General features: G+C 56.8%; 2 protein-coding genes across 2 annotated transcripts; one reads left to right on the forward strand and one right to left on the reverse strand.

Moving 5' to 3' along the window:
* The first annotated feature begins 1,725 nt into the window (after positions 1-1,725).
* On the forward strand, positions 1,726-16,581 carry LOC34624385. The gene is given in 23 exon segments (XM_026335671.1): positions 1,726-2,007; positions 2,501-3,425; positions 3,897-4,168; positions 4,531-4,845; positions 5,089-5,198; positions 5,440-5,711; positions 5,815-6,133; positions 6,462-6,638; positions 7,246-7,744; positions 8,174-8,341; positions 8,631-8,822; positions 9,114-9,289; positions 9,586-9,919; positions 10,345-10,873; positions 11,057-11,157; positions 11,160-11,501; positions 11,732-12,015; positions 12,205-12,534; positions 12,891-13,118; positions 13,231-13,456; positions 13,854-14,252; positions 14,568-16,097; positions 16,279-16,581. Coding segments are annotated over 23 exon segments (8,313 nt in total).
* Positions 16,582-16,957: 376 nt separating this feature from the next.
* LOC34623740 lies at positions 16,958-19,821 on the reverse strand. The gene is made up of 7 exons (XM_026335672.1): positions 19,738-19,821; positions 19,186-19,554; positions 19,003-19,077; positions 18,735-18,830; positions 18,394-18,576; positions 18,025-18,222; positions 16,958-17,836 (listed from the first exon to the last, which is right to left on the reverse strand). Exons 1-7 carry the CDS (start codon positions 19,819-19,821, stop codon positions 16,958-16,960), a joined length of 1,884 nt encoding a protein of 627 aa, XP_026191457.1.
* Between the last annotated feature and the right edge of the window lie 900 nt (positions 19,822-20,721).

Below are 20,721 nucleotides of genomic sequence, written 5' to 3' on the forward strand. Positions count from 1 at the left end.
GACACGCTAACAGTCGGGTAGTGCAAGTACCGGAGGGATTGCAAGGCGGCTTATATGTGTCCTTGCTTCGGCATCAGCCTCCTGTACAGGCCACACACTGAAGCATAAGAAGTTTAGTTAAGGAAGCAGCGATTCAAGCACATGCAGTAATGAAAGTTCGGTAGCAAGTTGCAGGACCATAGGGGAGTTCAAACTTTATTAATCTTCTCAAGGCGGGCAAATATATGAAAACAACACGCATAAGACGGGCAAAGTGGGCAATTACCGTAAAGAGACATAAAAGGTATGAAGGGTTTAACGACCAGCAAAAAAAGGAATACGGGACTGTTCCGTCAGGCTTACGGTGGCGCGATGGCTTTTACTCGTTTTATGCTATACTTTTTGATGCGTCGGTCTAAGCTACACCAAAACACTCTCGATGACAGTAACTGTAATAAAGATTTAGCAAAGTAGAGCCTAATTGGCTGTGATATCATGGGAGGAGCTCCATTCGATGAATATGTGAGACCAAAATCATAAGACTAGCTGTCCTTTAAAGAATCTAGCTATGCGTTGGTGCTCTTATTGCCACCATACGGAGGCCCGCAAGCAAAGCCATACACGAAACTTCGGGAAATGCCACTATTCCTCTTGGAAAATTCCCTGCACCTTTTGCCTAAACACACACGGTCCTCAGGTTTATAATGGAAAAGCATAGTCAGGGTGAAGGTATATCCATTGCGTGAGGAGTATAGAAATTTTCATGCACACCCATCATCTAAGAGGCTTAGCATAGGGGCTAGCATCGCGTGGGCCTGTTTTGTGGAGCCAGACTTATTTCCGAAAAGAAATGAATACAAGACCATCTAAGCAATATGGTTAATTCTGGAATGCGCCTCTAATAAGTGCGAGCACGTGTAGCGGGACACATGCGCAAGCGTAAGTGTATCCACAACACACAGCAATGTTGGAATCAACACAGTTTTAGTATTCATATGAAGACTTGAAATGACCCATAATCATTCAACGCTGGTTATATTCTCTACGAGCATGGAATTATTCGTTTCGGTTCTCTTCAACAGTGCAGTCCCTCTCCCGCGAGTGTTTGCGAGACAACTCCGTAAGTTGTGAACCAGGGACGTTAGCTTCGCTGAATCTATAACTGGAGTGCAAGAAGGATCTCTAGTCGATTCTTTTGTCACAGACACACTGTTTAATAGCGATTGAAGCTGGATACTAGCGCGATCGATGAAACATACACATGCAAAAACCCTCATGTTCATGCAGCCCCAGAAAGGCCTGTGGACTTTTGGCATTCCTGCCCAGCTAAGAGTGGCTTTAATTGGTATTTAATATCTGGCAGCACCGCACATTCCGTTTTACATTGTTTGCATTTTGGAAGAACTGCAGGGTGAACTGATGTCTGTGCAATCTCCGTGCACTCGCGCTTCCTCTGGAGCTAGGTTTCCGTAAGTTCCGTTATTTCCGGCTAAGGCCTTCGTCACTCCTTGTTAAGGCGAGAAAACTACTGGGGAGATGCCTAGGGAGCCTTGTTGACGAGATTTTGGCACAACTGAAAGGCACAACCTGCTTGCGAGTGGCGTAGGGTTGCTGCTCGACGCACTTTGTGGGTGGGGCTGCAAAGACTGCAGCAGCATGTTTCTGACTTTTACACCATTTTCACCCCCTTCCGCCACCCCTTACTCGTCCCTGTCTCCTTTTCTGTGAGATCAAGGGAGAGACGCAATGACGACTGCGGATTCCAAGCAACAGCCTGCAGTAGCAGCAGCAACCGCACGTCAAAAGGACTCTCAAGCGGAGGGCAGCTTGCAAGGCATATCGGCTGCAGCAACCCACCGTTATGTACCTGTGAGGGCAATCAGCGATGGCCATGGCAGCAGCAGCAATATCAGCAGCGGCACTCAGGATGCAGGGGTAGACCGAAGTATCCTGGTAGATCCGCAGAGGCAATGCGATCTTCAGGAAACGGAGAAGCGTTTTGCGGAGCTTTTAGAGCGTCGTTTGGAGGTGCGGAGGAAGCTACATTTACATATAGTGACACTAGGAAGCTTGTACATCTGAGTTCGCCTTGTTGACCACCACAGCTCTGCATGAACGTGTCTTCCCCGAGTCTCTGCCCAGGTGTATGGACACTCCAGCTTTTCCAGGCTTGTTCGTCTGAGTGGGTGTCCCGCGTTTGCCTTGAGTTAGTTCATGAGGAGGGCACAGTCGTTGTTGAAACTGCCCTCATGAGGATCATGTTTGTTGCAAATAAAAATCTAGCAGCAGGACGGCGTGTTGTTGCGAGGGTGCGCGTGCTGCGTAGCCACAAAGCTGTTTAGGGGTGATGGATTTAGGTGGCGTGTGCAGTAATGATTTTGGGGGTCTGGGGTTTGCCTCACGTTTCTCTCCTACGATATGCATGTACGTATGTACAGTCGGCGTATGTGTGTATGTGTGTGTGCCGCGGTCCCTAGTGTAGTACAGCCGCAGTATAAGGGCGAATTCTGTTTGCATGCAGGCCTGGAAGAGCCGCTGCCTGCCCGCGGTGCCTCTCGTGCTGCAGGAAGTCTGTCAGAACCCCAGTAGCGTCACTGGCTCGTGCGGCGTGTGCGTGCGGCTGGTGGATCTTAGTGTCTTGCAGTCTGTGAAAGCTCCCGAAACTGAGGTCGAACTCGTTGCTTTCTTTCTAGAATTCGTATATTGTGTCTCCTGGGGGCTCCTCCATCCACAAGGGGCCGTCGCCTTCCTCCAGCAGCACGTGCTACCCCGCACGGTGCTGCACCTGCTGCAGCTGCTGCAGGCTGTCCATGACTTAGCCAAGGCGGAGCGCGCAAACGAGCAGCATGCAGCAGCAGCCGCTGCCGCTGCTGGCGAAAAGGCACTCCAGGAGAGCAGCAGCCGACAGGCAACTGACACCCCCGCGACGGGATTCACAGAAACGTGCCCAGCAGAAGCGCCAACAGCTGAACGCAGCAACACCCTGGCCTCCGAGGGAGCAGCAAATTCGCCTCGAGTGGTTGCGGAGAAGCGTCTGGCGGAGGATTCTCAATTTCAGACTTTGACTGCAGACGTCTCAGCGGCAGTCTCAGGAGCCACGGAGGAGGCTGGCAAGGCTCCAGCATCGGTGGCGTTCCCGAAGGATGCAGCCTTGATGGACGGCTGCATTTCCTTTGCTTCTTGCTTCAATGGAGCGCCTTCTCACACCACGCTCAATTTCGTCAAGGCGGCAGCCTTCTTAGCCCATGTTTTGGGCCCCCTGGGAGGGGGAACCGCCAGACTGGGGGGCCCCCAGGGGGCCTCCGAGATCGGCAGCAGAAGCATTGGAAAGCAGCTGCCGCAGCCATTCTTGGCGATGCTGCTGGATGGCGTCACAGAGTGCGCGGATCTCATTGCGGGCAGTGCAAGCAGTGCGAATGCACGGAAGGCGAGGAGCACGCTGGCTGGTGAGAGGACTCCCCTTCCTGAGTCTTGAGACTGTTATCCCTGTCATGCCATCGGCAGCTGCTATGCTGACTTTGGCGTTTTGCGACGAACAGAGCGACACTTTCATGTCTCTTGGCCGCCCTTGTGGCAGTACACTTTCTCCTAAAGGGGTGTATGGCAGCTCCTGCTTGTTCTGTCGCTCGTACTGTTGCTCGTACTGTTGCCTGCCGGTTTGACCGCCCACCCATTGCACGTTTTTCCACGTACTTCGGCTGCGTAGCTGCTACCCGCATGTTGGGTGCGCGCGACTGTCTAGACACCTCCCGTGCCTAGACCCACAAAATCGTGCACTCGTGGAGGGACTGTCGTCGTCGTGTTACGAAGTGAATCCCTGTATGTATCGCCATCCCCGAGTGCTGCCTGTTTTTATCAAGAGAGCTGTTCCTCTCACACGGACGAACCGTTCTTTCACTGGTGTATTCCTCTCGCAGCCTTTCTGCGGCTGCTGGAGCTCCAGGGCCTAGCAACGTCTCAAGACATCTGCGGAATTGTCTCGAGCTCCAGACTTGATGAGATGCAGTGGTCTAGGCTGCCTGCAGGCGTCCCCTCAGGAGGCGTGAGAGGAGCCCGTAGGGTGAACGAGCTGCTGGTGAAGGAGCGAACTAAGCGGAAGTTTACACTTACGGTGCACAATGCGGCGAGGGAGCATATAGCCCTCTACGCGAGGATGCATGCGCTGCTTATTGAGTTTGCAGCACACCCGGTGCGATGAGGGGAGGTTCGGGATCGCCTTCTCAGAAAGGGCTGGGTTGAAGGGAGGAGGCAGTTGGGGACGGAGGGGGGCAGCAGCGGAAAAGCAGAGATAGGCACCCAGAGCTAGAGACGCATGGGGAAGAGGCGGTAGCTCAGGGAGAATGGGGGTTTGTAGCGGGGAAAAGAATGCGTAAAGTCTATGGTGTCTGCAGGACAGACAGGCAGGCAGGCGCTGAAGGGGGCCCCCCTTCTCCCCTATGACGCGCCGGAGACACGGGGATAGCCTCGTCAAGATAGAGATGCCTGTTCGTCTCCGTTGTGAGGAGGCAAGTTGATTGGTTCGCGGGGGGTGTCTTGTTGTTGTATCTGCAGGAGAAGCTGCCAGTCGAGGTAGCGGCGCACGCATTTCGTGCGGTGGTAAGCAACGGCAATCTCTGTCCTTCTCGCTCTTTGTCGCTGCTGCTGGGAGTCTACGAGGACTATCTATGGGCTCCGAATCAGCTGCTGCCTCTGGTGCGCCTTTACGCGAACTCCAAAGTGAGGGAGGTAGTGGGGTTCACGCTTCACCTGTACGCCGACGCCTATAGACAACACAGGCTACAGCCAGCGGCTATGCCGCAGCCACAGCTGCCGTGGGGCAGCGGCGTCGGCAGCAGTCCCAGCAAGAGACAGGATGCGTCCACAGTCGTAAGCAGCCATGCATGCAGTCAGTCGCCACACACATGCGCTTCTAGCCCCCCTACTCCCCGCATCATCCCCTCGACCACAGCGAGAGGGGGCGTTTGCTCGTTTGCATGTCGCCTCTCGCGAGGAACTGAGGATGCAGCCGCTCTGACAAGGCATCTGCTGCAGACGCCTCCTGCCACGTCCACCCTTTTCGCCCTCTTCCTCTCACGCGCCTCTTTCATCTTGTGTGTTTCTTTGTCGCAGCGGATGGTGGAGGAGGCCATGGGTGCTCTCAAGACGTCTGTGACGTGCAGCACCGCCATGGGGCCCTCGAAGGAATTCTACGACCTTTTGGCTCTCCTGATTATGCGAGGGTAAGAGCGGGCACGATGTCGTTTTGCTGCTTCTGTTCTGCTCTGCGCGTGCCTTCCCCGCTCCGCTTTTCCGACGGATAGCAGTGCTGTGGAGGGCTGCGTTGAGGCTTGTCATTTTTTCTCGGCATCGACGCCTCCTCCTCCCCGCCTCCTCCTGCACGTCCCTCCCTTTCCCTGCGCGTCGCGGGGGCATGCGAACTGTGAGCCGGCACTTTTGTGCTGTCTCGCCTGCCCGTTGCAGGGTTCTCTCCCTCGAGGAGCTCTACCCCTACTTGATGCCAACCGACGCCTCTCTAGCGCTGCTCGCCGATTGCCTGGCTGTCCGCTTCCGCGAGGCTTTAGCGCTTGCCAAGACGGGCACTCTCCAGTCCCCCCCCAAGTGTTCAGGAGCAGCTCTAGCGGCAACACCAACAGCACACCAACAAAATGGAGGCCTTCCAGGCGGAGCTGCGATGTCTCCGCAGCCGCAGCAGCAGCCGCAGCAGCAGCAGCAGCTGCCTCCAAGCGCGCAAGGTAATAGGAGCTTCTCTCGATGCGAGGCCCTCTTGACCTCCTCACCGCGAGTTGCTGGAAGTCTTGAAGCGTCGTGGTGGGAGTGGCTGCTGCGGGTGTGCAGGCTATGCTTCGTCTGCTGGGACGTATGCCTCCGGAAACGTCGGAGGGGTCCAGCATTTCGGAGGGTCCTACGGAAACTCCCCTCTCGCCTGGGGAGGCACTCCCGCACGGGGAGCTCGTGAGGACTGGAGGCATCAGCATCAGCAGAAACAGCAGCAGCAGCAGCAGGAGCAGCAGCAGGGGAGAGAGAGTCCTTCTGCATCCTCCCTAGCTGATTCCACTGCCGCCTCAGGGAATGTGGCAACTGAAGAGGCCGCAGTGTCTGCTGCACTGCCACCGCATGTGGAGCATCTGTTGCAAGGGGCGGAGAAGACATACCGGTGAGGCTGCGGCGCAAATAACGTCACAAATCACAATTCGAGGCCCCTTCAGTCTCCCCGTGACACTGCGTGCTCTGCTGCCGCGTTTCAATGGTCTTTGCGTGTGGGCGCTCGCCTTCTGCTCGCATCTTTTCCGTCCTTTCATGAGTGAGACCGCTAGCCCATGCACACCGGGGGTACAGATATACAGACCACCACATATGTCTTCTTCTTCCCAGGGGAACGATGTCGAACCGTGTCTTGGCACCTGCATTGCGTGTAGTGCATGCTGCTGCTGCTGCTGCTGCTGCTGCTGCTGCTGCTGCTGCTGCTGCCTCTTCCTGCACAGGGCCTCAAGGGATTGCTTCTTTCGGCTGCAGCTCCCTAAGCTCGAGCTTCTGGCATCGCTCCTGGATTTCAACGCGTTCGAAAGCGCAGAGCAGCTGCTGCTCCATTTCGCAGGCAAACTGCGGCTTCTTGTCTCGGGGAACTCCCGCGTCTACAAGAGTCTCGTCCGATACATCAGGTGCTTCAGAAATGTAGTTCGCCGTATGGGTTGGTCGTGCATGTGGAGCGTACTCCTTGTGGCAGAGGCACCTTCTCCCTTCGTGGCGAACTTCCCTGTCGCTACGTGGTCCTTGTGTAGCTCACGTCTTGCTTGCCTTTCGCGACTGCCGCCGCATGCGGCGTGTTACGGTGTCTCCCTCGCCTCCTCCCCATTTTTCGAATGATGGTGTATCGAGCAGCAGCTGCACTCTTCCAGAGCTGCAATGCATTCCACATGCAGGTGTCGAACCTTGTAAATCTTCGATCCGGCGCCTCCGTTCTCAAATATCCTTATATATAAGCATGCATGCATGCGAAGGCGAGGTCGTTCGTGTCGGCGTGGAGGGTGTAGGCGGTGCCCGTGCCTTTGTAGCTTGCGCATGCAGGGGTGCTGCGCGTTACTGGCCTCTTTTTAAAAAAGCAAAAAGCTCGCTTTGTGGTCGTGTTTTCAAACTGATGAGATCCATCTAGGCAGTGGTTCGTACAGAGACGCCTAGGTTCTCATCGTGAGCCCCCCATATGCGCATGCAGTTTCTCTGGCTGCAGCTGACTGTGTATGCGTTACGGGTGTCTTTGCTGCGTCGCAGTTGGCTGATACACCCCATTCTGAGGGGTCCAGAGGCCTCTCTGCGGGAGATGCTGGAGGCAGCCGCGAAGACGCAGAATCTCTCCGCGCGGCAGTCGGAGGGGGGTCGTATTTCTGGCAGCGTGAACGACGACCCTATAGACCAGCCAGTGCCTTCGGGAGACGCGTTGGAGGCTTTGCGCAAAGCCGCGGAAAACGAGTCGACTTTCAATCCTTGCAGAATCCCTCGGCTGTGGTTGGGCGTTCTGCTGCCTTCCCTGAGGCCGTCTGCAGAAGCAGCCTCTGGTACAGAAGCGCGAGAGGAGTTTAGAGCTCAGGGGCTCATGCAGTGCCATTCGTTTGACGATTTTTTCCTGAAGGCCGTTCCGCTGCTTCGGCTGCTTCACGCTTCCTTGGCGTTCTCTCCGCGGCTGCTGTTAGGCGTGTTGAGCATCTGCAAGGAGTTTGCAGCGGCTGTAAAGGCTGGCTGCGAGCCGCGGGACTGGCGCTACGAAGAGATGGTCGGATGCTGCTTCGTGGAGGGAGGGCGGGGGTTGCGGGGAGAAGAGGGAGAGGCTAGGAAGGAGAAGGCGGGAAGGGGAAGATGATGGGGGTAGAAGAACAAGAAGAAGCAGAGGGGGAGGGTGCAGGGGGGAGGATTCTGTGCGCCTTTGTTGTGTGAGGGTGCTTGTTTTTTTCTTCTTCTTAATGGGCAGTCCCCTGTAGAGGCCTGGCACAGGTTTTCGCTGAGAATCCTCAGAAGCACATTGGGAGACACGTCCTCACGAGGAGCAGTGGGAGTTCGTGCTGCTGCCTTGCCGCGTAAAGGGGAGGCGCGAACAGGGGCAGCAGCAGCAGCAGCGGCGGCGTGGGGAGTGCGTCTGATATGAGGTGTGTATGTTGTGTTCCTCTTGCGCGTTGGGGGGGGGGGTGATGCTCGATGTGTGTAGGTCTCCTGTATGGCGGAAGCGATCTTCCCAGCAGTGTCACAGGTGCTACACGGGGCACCCTTGGTGAATGCGCTCTTGTGGTCGGTGCTAAAGGAGCTGCCACCTCACAGGCGGTATCGCATGTACGACAGAGTCATGCAACTGTGGAGAGAGGAGCACTGCCCCCTGGTGAGAGGGAGAAAGCCGTTGTTTTTGCCACGCATATTCGCGAGTGAAAGCCCGTTATCGCATCATATGAGACGCTTTAGAGAGAGAGAGGCCTTTAAGGGCCTTGAGGGAGGCGGGAGACACGCGGCACTAAAGACAATTTTTTTTTGAAAAGTATCCGCAAAGATAGCGTGGTTGCCGGCAATCTAGTGCGTTAGCTTTCTCTCTCCCTCTCTTTGTGTGTGTGCCAGTATGCGCGTTCCGAGAAAGAGCATGGACTCCTTATTTTTTTCTCCATGCGTCTATGCAGGCTTTGAATTATGAGATCGCCCGCATAAAGCTACGGAAGCTGCTGAAGCGCTTGACCTCGACTATCTTCTCTAAAAAGGCGAAAAACAGCGACAGAGGCATTCTTGCGGAGATTGCGGCGTTGTCGCTCACGGCGCCGCTCCCTCTCGCCGAAGCCGCTATTACTCAAGGAGACTTCTTCGACGGCAACATGGTATGCCGCACGCGGAGCAATGCAGAGACAGGGGCAAGGTTTGCTGCTGATGGGTGCTGCAGAGACAGGGGCAAGGTTTGCTGCTGATGGGTGCTGCAGAGACAGCGGCAAGGTTTGCTGCTGTTGGGTGCTGCATAGACAGCGGCAAGCTTTGCTGCTATTTGGTTCTGTTGGCGGCTGCATGCAGCACAGTTAGTGCATAGTAGACACCTGGTGTACTACTGCTGCAGTGGCACGCAGAGCTTCTTTCAGCTCGGGGAAAGTGCCTCTGTTGTTTGCTGCTGCCTGCAGGTGCAGACTCTCACCGAGGCTACGCGAAGGGTATCCAGTGTGGCGGCAGACGTGTTGGCTTCGCGCTTCATTCAACGCCAGTTGCAAAGGAGAGACAGTGGAGGCGAAGCAGACGGAATTACTGTCTCCCGAAAGCTCTTAAATCGAGCTGCAATGGCAGGGCAGTTCTTCAGGATGTAAGGCATTTCGGCCTGTTCGCGTATCCGGTGTCGATACACCGCCCCTTCCGTCCGTGCTGTGTTGAAACTCTCTGTCTCTGTCTCTCTCTCTGTCTCTCTCTGTCTCTCTCTTCTTTTGGCATTTTTGCATCAAGCGCTTCTCCTTGAGATTGCACGGATTGTTCTCACGCGTCTTTCTCTCTCGCTGCTGCTTCTGCTGCTATGTATGCGCCTTCCATCCAGTTCTTCAGGATGCAGTGTCGAGGAGGTTTAGGGGCCTCTTCCGCGTGTGCTCTTGTGTGCATGCGGCGCAGCCACAAGGAGACCGATCTGCGTCCCCTGCTGCTTTCTACTGTCACCCGGATGTGGTGTGAACTGCACACGAAGGATGTGCAGCAGTTTAGGAAGAGACGAGTGGAGGAGCTCCCCTCAGACGGAGATGCGATGGCAGTGGACGGGGAGGTGCCGGAGGATCTTGTCGCGGGAGGCTTGCTTGTCAGCATTGCAGGCAAGAACCGCAATTACCCTAATGAGCTCGCAGGGTACATCCGAGACAAGGAATACATCGAGAGACTCTTGGAGCTGGTTGGAGGCTGTCCTCGGCTGCCGGAGGCGGGAGCGCTGACCGTTGATCAGATTTACGCGCAGGTAAGAATTGTCTTCGTTGCCGTCTTTTCGCAGCTCGCGTATGCCCCTAGGGTGCTCGCTGCTCCACTGGCATTCGCTCCCTGAGAGCGCCAGACAGTCGAAACGCAAGCAGTACAAAGGGGCTTTCATGAGGTGCCGTAGAACTTCAAACAAGACGCGCACAGTCCGTAGCTAGCGGCGCGATCCGGATCGTAGTTCATCCATGTACTGCCCTGACTGGCTGACTGATCTTCACCTTTGCTCAAAGCGGCCTTCGCGTACGCACACGTAGAGCAGCGAACGAGCTTTATACGAAGCACCTAGACATCTGGAAACAGGATCTGCCTTGGCGAAGGGAAGGCACTAGCGGGGAGCGCCGCCGCCGCTGAGCTCTCTCATGCCCGCTGCTCGACGTGCTTCTCTTGTGGCGTTTGATCGCTCCGCAGGCAGGTGGTCCTCTGCTGAAGGCGGAGGTGATGCTGGTAGGAGATGAAGACTTAGCCGTTGACGTCCGTGCTCAGCGTGCCTTGTCGGATGCCTTAAGGGATCCTCGGTTGCTGCTGCCTTTGCTGCTAATTCCCGCGAAAGTGCGAGCTGAACTTCTCTATGACGCGGAGTGCAGGACCTCTATGCAGGCATTCGCTGCCGCCGTAGACGACCTGCAGAAGTATCACCTGCAGTTGCTCGAGTACCTCAGTCGCTCCTTCAGTCGGGAGACGTACAAGACGCTTCTGCCCCCTCATGAGGTTCTCTTTGCCTTCCTTAGCCCGGCTATGGCGTGGAGCTTCTTAAGGCCTGCGCTCGAAGACTTTCTTACGATTGGAGGCGCTCAAGGAAGCGGCAGCAGCGGCAGCGGAAACACTAACAACAATAGCAGCGGCAGCAGCAGCGGCAGCAGCAGCGGAAACACTAACAACAATAGCAGCGGCAGCAGCAGCGGAAACACTAACACTAACAACAATAGCAGCGGCAGCAGCAGCGGAAACACTAACACTAACAACAATAGCAGCAGCAGCGGCGGAAATACTAACACTAACAGCAGCAGCAGCAGCGGCGGAAATACTGCTACTCAGAAGCCACCCTTGCTCGCCAGCGAGGATGCGTCTCCTCAGGTTGGTAAAGGATTGTCTGCTGGCCTTACAGTCAAACCTGCAGCAGCAGCAGCCGGAGCTTCGGGTGTTGCTGCAGATGATGGATGTTCAAGCCCGTCTAGCGGCAGTGTATCGACAGCGCTAGTGGTAGAGGCCTCTTTTACAGGTGTGTCGTGTTTTGCCGCTTCCTCCCTCGAGGGCGCCTCTAACGCGAGGCAGCAGCTGCAGCAGATTTTTCGATACGCATTGAGAGATAGAGAGCCCTTTTCCCCCTCCTATTTCCCCCCCTCTCATTTCCCTCCTACGCGTGTGTCACGCCTTCCGTTTCTGCAGATCAGTGGAAAAGTCAAATGGTGCCGCTGCTGAAGCCGTCCGGGGTTGACTCGCGGCATCTGGACGGCCTCTCCTTGGATTTCTTGCTGCTCTTCTGGCGTCTGTCTCTAGAAGACATCATTGTGCCGAATATCCAATATGAGACATCGCTCAACAAGCTGGAAAATGCAATTCATGAGGTACGTGTGATCGGTGGAGGAGAGGTCTTGTGAGCTGCTGCTGCGGGGAAATAGGGGCCGGCTGCCTGCACGGGCTGCCTTCTGGCAGTTGGTGACGCACATAGACGCATCGTAACTTGTTCGCTCAAACACACACGTTGCAGCAGCAGGGCCTAGCGTTGTGCTCCTGAGGGGGGTGGGTGGCAGCAGCAGGCAAGCGTTGTGTTGCGCATGTGGCTCGATGCGGACAGACGCAGCGCGCGCTCGAAGACATCGAGCGCTACCGTCGGAATCTCGGCAGCAGCAGCAGCAGCAGCAGTGGCGGGAGTCAGCCTACTGCAGCCATGGTGGCTGCGGGGGCTGCTGACTTTAGCAGAAAAGAAGAAGACGGCCTTCGCAAGAAACGAGGCAAGCTGAAACTTCAGCGCCGCGCACTCCTGCAGGAGTGGGAAGAACACAAAGCCCGCCAGGCAGCCGTGCGGTCAGCTTTGCAGGACGAGAGTCGCTCGTGGCTGTTACTGCAGCAGACAGGAAAGCAGGAGCAGCAGCAGCAGCCTTCTGCTACTTTGCAGGGAGAGGCTTGCGGCGAGTCTGACGGAGCCTCCTCGGTGCTGCCTTCAGGCCGCTGCAGCAGCGGCGGCAGCAGCAGCACAACGGAGGATAGTGTGACGCAGTCGCTTCGGGAAACATCCCAGCTGGTGAAAATTCCCTTGATCGGAAAAAGCGATACTGCGGCTATGGCGGGGACTGATGGAGGGCATGAAGCAGGTGTCTCGTCCTGTGAGGCAACAACACTAGACGGATCGATACCTCCTGCAGCTGCGGCAGCCGCTGCCGCAGCTACAGGCGATGGCAAATTCGCAAGCTCAAAGAGGGGACCATTCGCATTGCGAGCCATCATCAAGTACATGCTGGCGCCTCGCGTGGTGAACTCTGAAGCGGATGCTCTTTTCTGCGCGCATTTCGTCTGGCTGCTCGTCGGGTTGCGGCTGCCCCTCTTCAACTTCCTTGACTTTATGAATATCTGGACGCGGATGCTGGTTCCGATTATCAGGTGCATCCTGAAATAGAAGGGAGGGGAAAATTGCGGGGTGGAAAACTGGGGAGGGAGATGCGATCGAATCGAGATCCCTTGTTGCAGCGGATTTTTGCAGAGCGCAGGCGGTGTTGTGTGAGCGCGACGCGTTTAGCCGGCAGCAGCTATTAGGGACTTAATTCTTGAGGCTTAGCGAGAAGGGGGATCGGGGGGAGGGGGAAAGAATTCTCGGAGTGCGACACATGCACACACACATGCACACACACACACACACACACACACATCCTGCTCTCGCAAAGTTTGCCTTGCACCCCTTCGAGCACACATAGTTTGCATGCTTTTTAATTGGTTCTGCGCGTGTGGACTCTCTTCAGGAGCAGCACGGAGCGAGAGGCGCAGATGTTGGGGTTGTTTGTTGCGGAGATTCTGTCCCCTCTTCGCCGCTGGCTGCAGGACGAACAGGCTTTTGAGAAGGAGACGGCGGGAAACTGTTGCTTCGCACTGACGTACAGGTTCTCCGACAACAAGGCGAAGCACTGCCACCTTACGAAGGGCGCGAAGAAGTGGGAATCTCGCATTTTTGACGGCTTGGTGCAGAGTGCGTGGCTGCTTTGGTCGATGTTGCCTTGGGGCACTGGGAAGCAGCGGAGGCTTGCGCGGTGCGCGGTGTGAATAAATCGGAGCGATTATTTACGTCTTCGGAGGAAGGGGCAGACTGGGAGTTTCTGTTTTTGAGGGCACCTGCTGCTTTTCCGAGTCTGCTTGCCTTGCAGGCCTACCACATGCCTCCGCAGCGACGTCAGCGCCAGACCCTTCAAGCTGGTTGGCAGCGAAAGCGGCTGTTGTTTTCCTTTCGCGGTGTCACGACAGCTTCCCGCTCACGTACAAGCGGGGTGTCGAATTGATGCGTCGTCTGAGTGATGCTCTCACTGCAGCCCAAGTGCGTTCGTCCTTTTCTCGAGGGACAGGTTGATTTCTCTTCTTCCTCCTGCTGTCGGGTCGGTGTTCTTTGTATTGATTTTGCTCTTGCCCTCAGGAGAGATGGCTCTGCATGCGTGGGGGGTGGGATCGTTCGGTTGGCTGTTGGTCAGTGGCGTGCTCTGAAATTCGAGAGATGCGTTTTTGGCAGTTGGTGCTTTGATGTGCTATTCGCTGGAACCGTAGGGAGGGCGGGGGGATGGTTGGGGTGGGAAGGCGTACGCGTTGATGCCTAGTGCTCTTCCTGATGGCCTTTGCCTCGTGGGTCTGTATTGTGGATGGCATTCTTTCGAAGCGAGAAGCGGGCAAAAGGCGGAGCTGCTGCTGCTGTCTGTTGTCTGCGTGGGGGGATGCTGCAGGCCTGGAACTGGAAGGATGTCTCTTTGTCAGCGGGTAGCATCATGAAGGTGCTGGCTAAGCACCAGAGGGAGGGCTGCTGGCTAGACCCTCTGCCTGCTGCCGCAATCGCAACTTCCGCAGGAGGGCAAGCGGATGAAAAAGCAAAGAGTCCTGTTGGCATGCAGCAAAGGGCAGCAACGCCGTCAAAAGATGCATCCCCAACCCCGCAACAGCAGCACGCCAGCAGCAGTAACAGCAGTAGCAGCGGCAGCAAGACATCTGAGATGCCAAATCTACAGCAAACCGCCGCAAGTGCATCTTCGCCCTTCAGCACGAAGCCTTCAAGGGCGAAGAATGCGCTTGCGAGCGTCGCTAGCGAGGGAGGGCCCCAGACGAAGCGTGTGAGTAAAATGGGAGGGGTGGGCGGGGGGGGGGGGGTTGGTTAAAAGAGAGTTCTTACACGGTTACAAGGCAGTTTTGTAGACAGGGGGGGATGAGGGGGCAACTGCGCGCCGCTCCACAGACAGCGGGAGAAAGACCTGTGGAGAGAAAGGGGTGAAGCCATGCAGCCTTCCGGAGTTGCGTGGCGAGGTGTTTTGGGAGGACTGCCCACAGAGGTGTCTCGATAAGGGATCGTCGAAGAAAGGGGGGGGTTGCCTGCGTCGATTGAGAGTCGTGTGTCTTGGGACGTCTTGTTTGTGTGTCTGTCTCTCTGGGGGTGTTGTTTGTCTTAGTCCAAGACGGAGGCTGCGGAAGGGGGGAGTCGTCCTACAGCCTCAGCGCCCTCCGCTGCAGCAACAGCAGCAGCAGCAGCAGCAGCGGCAGCTACGCCTGCAGCGGCAGTAGCGGCAGCAGCATCGGGGACGGGGGTGACTGGTGGCAGCAGTACGAAGCCAATGGCGCGTCCTGCTGCTGCAGCACCCTCCGCTGCTGCTGCTGCACCCTCCGCTGCTGCGGCTGCACCCTCCGCTGCTGCTGCTGCACCTGCTGCAGCAGCAGCATCTGCTGCTTCCACGACACTGCCTGTACGGCGAAGTCCTCTGGGGCCTGAGGCGGTTTCCATAATGAAGGCGCGGATGGCTGGCCTCCCCACCCCCGTATTACTTCCCCAGACACCTCAGGGGGACGTGAGGCCCCACAGTAGCAGCAGCAGCAGCAGCAGCAGCAGCAGCAGCAGCAGCAGCAGCAGCAAGGGTGTCCGCAGCACCGTACCGACGTCTGCACCGAGCAAGGCGGATGCAGCACCAGGAGGGCTGAGTAGCAGCAGCACAGGCAGCAGACTCAGCGGCAGCGGTGCCTCTCCGAGGCAGCTGCGAGCATCAGAGAGCTCAACTGGGGAAGGGCGTGGGGGTGGCTTTGTGGGGGGCCATGCCGCAGCAGCCGCTAGCAGCAGCAGCAGCAGCAGCAGCAGCAGCACAAAGGCTGATGGTGCTGTCGCACGGGGCCGCCATGAAGGTGGTAGCAGCCTTAAGGTTGCTGAGCACCACGTGTCTACGCGTCAACTGGACGGCAGCAGCAGCAGCTATAGCAGCAGCAGCAGGAGCACTGCTGCTGGCGTAGGGATTACCAGTTCGAACAATGCAGTGCCGTCCGTGACTTGCGGCAGCAGCAGCAGCAGCGCAAGGGCTCATGCGAATGACGGGAGTCACTCCTCAAGGGTGCGAAGTGGAATGCCTAGCAGTAGTGGCAGCGTCCGAGAAGGCTCCAGCAGCAGCAGCAGCAGGCAGCAGCAGCAGCACGGCAGCGGGGGCAGCAGCCGAGACGGGGATGGACGCTCGTCTAGCAGCAGCAGCAGCAGCAGCAAACAATCAGCAACCCGAAGCAGCCATAGCAGCGGGAGCTCGCGTGGCAGTGGAACCAATGCTAGTGGTAGCAGCAGTAGCAGTGGCAGCAGCAGCAGCAGTAGCAGTGGCAGCAGCAGCAGCAGTAGCAGTGGCAGCAGCAGCAGCAGTAGCAGTAGCAGCAGCAGCAGCAGCAAAGACACCAACAGGCCACGCATGCATACGTCGTCAGCTTCCAGGAGTACTAGCGGTGTGTCTAAGACGCGCGTTGCTCCCAAGGCGCCTCCTCCGATCATAGCTCCTCGTGGCATCAGCAGCAGCAAGCCGCTTGCCGGCACTGCAGAGGCCGCTTTAGTGCCGTCGCATGCGCATTCTCACGCTCCATCAGCGGCGACTCATGGAAGCAGCAGCAGCAACAGCAGCAGCAGTGGAGGCCTTCCCGCCTTCAATGCCTCTGGCCCTGCCTCGACGAGTCGCTCCCTTGTAGGACGTTTCTCCGTTGGGAGTCGCTTTTGCACACATCGTTCGATCGGCAGCCTTGAGTGCAGAGGGATATATATTTTACTAGAGGGTGTTTGTCGTGTTGCTGCTCCGGCAGGTGTTTCTTTGTGCGAAGGGGGATGTGCGGTCTTGCCTGCCTTGTTGTCTCTCTGCCTGCGTGCAGGGGGCCGTCGAGGGGTCTTCGGGGAGCAGCAGTTCGAGTGGCTGGCATACCAAGAGAGAAGGAGATCCTCAAGAGGGTGAAGATGAAAGAAAAAGGCCGCGCACCGTTACTGCAGACGCGCACAGCAGTCGACTATCGGGTTCTCGTAGTAAGGCCAGAAGGCCTAGTACTGTCACTCCACCTCCGCCTCCGCCTCCTCCACCTTCAGGAGGTCTTTCTGCAGCTGTAGATAGCAGCAGTGCCCCGCAGCCGCGCAACGCTCTGTTTGCTCAGCATGGCGAGCAGAGACATGGCAGGAGTTAGTGCTGTTGGTACTTTTGGGTGCCTTGGGCAAGGCGATCGATAGGGCCATCCATGTCTTGCGGTCAGAACTGTGTTGCGTTGCGTGTGAGAGAAGAGTATGTGTCGTAAAGTGTATACGCCCCTGTTTTCTTAACGTTGCACATCTCTACGACTCTGCGCTTGAGGCGCTGAACCACGAAGCTAATCGGGTGCGCTGCAGCCGTCGGTCATAGGGTGCTTGTGTCTTGGGGAGCAGCACACGGCTTCTACGAAAGAAGACGCATTTTTTTCGCAGGGTTGGGTGGTTTGAGGGGGTGGGAAGCTTCTCTCTGGGGTCCTAAGATACGCTAGGAGGCTGAATGGGGAGCTTCGTGCACACTTGAATCGCAAACGAGGATTACAGTACCTTTACACTCGAGTCAGGCAGGCGCAGCCAGAGGGCTGAAGTGGCTACTGCGACAAAGAATATGAGGGAGCACGTGCTTTCCAGCGAGGCTCCAAGGAGCAGATATGGGGAAAAAGAGGGGCACTGGACAGAGGTACTCTCAGGAGGGCTAGTAAGGCTTCTTTGCGGCAACCCCCGAGCCACTAAACGCCACAAAGCTCCTACGGTATCCCTAAAGGAAATCGAGAAAGAAGGTAGCCAGCGTCCACGGGCTGTTGTTGCGGCTGCCGGAGAGTGGCATTGAGGAGCCGCAGCGAGGGGGCTGGTGGGAGTGGATTTCTCTCCTTGCAGCGCCATGTTCTTGCGCAGTCTTGTTACTTGCAAGAGGCTTGCGTGCCCAACGCCGTGAGCTTCGAGCTCTTCCAACGAGACGGGAGACATCGCCACGATCTGCAGCACATGCTGGAGGGCCCCTGCTGAGAGGGCCTCCTTAGACGGCGCGTCTTTATCTGGAGGCTTGGAGGGTGACGGCGACTGCGGTGATACTTCCGCAGTTGCCGCCAGCTCCTCGAAGAGAGAAAGTGCGCTCTGCTGACACTCGTCTCTGGGGAGGTCTCCGCCACGTTCAGGATTCACAAGGCTAGATGTACGGGAGAGGGTAGTCTCACTCGGTTTGCTGGCTGCTGAGCGAAGGATGCGAATGCTGTGCCACTCCGAGGCAGCCGATGGGGTCTCTCCCGAGCAGAAGCTACGCAAGGCAGGCAGGGGTCTCTGCTGCCTTTGCGAGAGCGAGGCTCTCAGGCTATGCCTTAGAGCGGACGGCCTCATGCTGTTGAAGCTATGGTGAGAGGTAGGAGGGCCCTTAGTAGCGCGCAATGCCTCGCTGTTCGCCTTACGAAGAGCGTCACAGGAAGCGAGGGCCACACACGGGCTGCCCCGAAAACTGAAGTCAGCTGTGCTTGAAGAACTAAAGGAACTCACACGGCTCAGGTTGTCTTGAGAAAGCATTGTGTGCCGCAACAGGCGTCCTGGCTCCGGCGAAGAGCGACTTGGCTCCAATGGATGCGCCTGCAGCGTACAGTTGCGCAGCCGCAGTCGCACAGAGCACAGAACTCGCAAGGAGACACATTTCTATCGCGCGCGAACTTGATGGGATGCCCTTCTGCCTCCTCAGGTTCTCGCGCTCTGACTGGGGTAGCGCATGAGTATCGACGACACCGACGTACTCCCCGGGGAGAAGCACGCTCGAGCGCAAGGGTCCTCTTCGTCTGGGCAAGCTGTGGCACGAACGCACATCCACCATGTATCGCTGCTTCTCGAGGGTATCGTCTTTTAGCTCTTGATTTCTTGGCTTCTTACCCTTCCCTATGCGGCGATGTGTGCGCTGCTTCTCTCTGAGGTGTCCGTGAAGAGCTCTAAAAATAGGCACCCATAAATATATAGCCCACCTCGTCTGCTGTCGCACGAAGCCTTTGCTTGAGAGCGGCGACTGTCTCTGTACTCTGTTGCAATTGCGCCTCCTGACTCTTATGGAGGGCCTCTAGGGAGTCGAACCCACGACGGAGAGTATCCATGTCGAATTGCAGGCGAGCCACCTGCCCCTGGCATGCAAAAAACTTTGTCTGATAGTTCTGCGACACCACGCATCACACAAGAAGGGAGGCGTTCACGCTGAACTGCCACTTCTCGTTTCAAAAAGGCGAAAAGCTGTGAGGAGGCAGGGTCACCCCCCTCCACTGTCTCCCGTTCGAATTCCCCCGCGGGAAGAAAAAGCATCCTTGCTGCTGACCTTGTACTTTGCAAGTTGCTGAAGCTGTGCCTCACTGTTGAAACACTTCTGTTTCGCGGCATTCAGCTCCTCTGATAACCCTTGGCTTTCTGCCAACTGCGCATAGCCTCAACCACCCACATTGACAAGCACACACCCCCTCTATTGAAGCTCATGCGCAGAACAAGTTCGAGGCTTAGACCCCACTGCAGCACCAAAAGGAACGCCTCTGAGGGCGCTTTCTTTTGGAGTGCCGACTGCTGCTGACAGGCAAGGAAGCCCTCCTGACCAGTCGGTCGTTTTCTTCCAAGGCGCAATGCAGCTGTTTCTTCTGTCGCGTGGCTGTGAATCGCCATCTGCGGCACTGTGCGCAGCACACGAATTTCTCCGCAACACCCAGTTTGCATCTCGATGCATCCCATCTTTGGGTGCCCTTAGAAGGACGCAAAATCTCGCCTCGCAACTTACTTACCTCAGTGGCGGCTAGCGCGGCTGTCTCTGTAATAGCATCGAGAGACTCCGAGAGGCGTTGTAGCACCCTGTGAGTCTGCAGGCCGGGGGCCCCCCCTGCGCCCTCGTGCCTGAGGCTTCGCGGGGACGCAGGGGGTGAGCACCATCGAGCCTTTAGATCCTCTGCAAGCGGAGCATTCCCCACCAAGCTGCGAGTGCGTAGCGCTAGTCTCCTCAGTTTGGCTGTTAGCATGTCAGCTGTGGAGGTCTCACGACTCGCGTTGCATTCAGAATCGGAGGCAGCCGAAGGCGCACTATTCTTCGGAGATTGCCGCCCAGAGCATTTGTCCTCTGATGTTTGAAGCGTTTCGCTTTCTACCCCAGAGCTGTCCTCTGAAGGGAGCCACCCTGGGGAGTTTTCCCGCGATGCTGCTCCCTCTCTGCGTTCCTCGGAAACGTCCTCATCCATGGTGGAGGGCCCCCCACCTGCTGCGCCGTTGAGACCATTCGAGGCCCCATGGCGACGAGGAAAGACCCTGCCGAGGCCCCTCCTGCGGAGGCTGTGAGGCTGCGCTTCCTGCGTGGCTGCAGGGAAGAGCCCACCACGGAATTTCTCCCCCACGGGGGGAGCGTCATCTTCTGCTGAAGACGCAGTCATCTCATACTTCAAAAAGGCCTGTAACGGGGGCTTCCCCTTTGGACAAGCTACACGATCCCACGTCGCTTATTGGCTGTACATACTTATTTCTGGAGGCTCGCCTTGGAATAGGGCATATTCCGCTGCCACGCGCTGAGAAAAGTTCAAAGGCGCACAGCAAGGGCTGCAAAATCTGGAAAACACGCGGGCTCCCAACAACCCCAAGACTCGAGGATTGAGAAGAAACAAGGAACAAGTGAAGTCTTCAAAGGTCAGAGAACGGATAAGGGGGGGGGGGCCTCTCTTTTGTCGACGCCAGTTCAATGGTCCAGAGCTGGCTAGGACGCTGTGCCCTTGCGGGAGCGGCCTTGCTCAAGGGGTCTTCTGGATGGCTTTGACACGCCAGAAAGGAAAAAGGCTTTTTCTACGCCAGAAAAGAGCAGAAAGGAAGGATGCAAATACAAAAACACAGACAAGCGGGGGACGCTTCACGCCAAGGGCCCTCGTAGTGCACAGCCGACCGACATTCGCCTCAGGAGAGAGAGCACCCTGTCTTCGTTTTGGCCTCACTCTCCTGCAAACTTTGCGCTATTCTTCCTCTGCGCCTTCGAAGACTGTTATTTTTATGAGCCAGAACATGATTGATACATGCTCGAGGTTTTTCTGCTGGCTCTTTCTGCCACACGGCACAAACCCCGGAGGCGAACTCGAAGCGCGCTGCGTCGGGGTGGCAAACTACCGAAAAACGCTCATCGCCACAGATTCATCTTGTATTTGAGCTCTTCTAACCCACGTGGGTGACCGCAAAGGGCAAAGAAGGCACAACACTCCAACGAACTGTGCACAGGGTGAACATCCAGGAAGCGGGATGCAAGAAGTCTTTGAATTGGTGTGTAAAAGCGCTATAGGCGCAAACACATG

This window comes from Cyclospora cayetanensis, unplaced genomic scaffold (genome assembly GCF_002999335.1).
Source record: "Cyclospora cayetanensis isolate NF1_C8 unplaced genomic scaffold, CcayRef3 CcayRef3_contig_76, whole genome shotgun sequence".
NCBI lineage: Eukaryota > Apicomplexa > Conoidasida > Eucoccidiorida > Eimeriidae > Cyclospora > Cyclospora cayetanensis.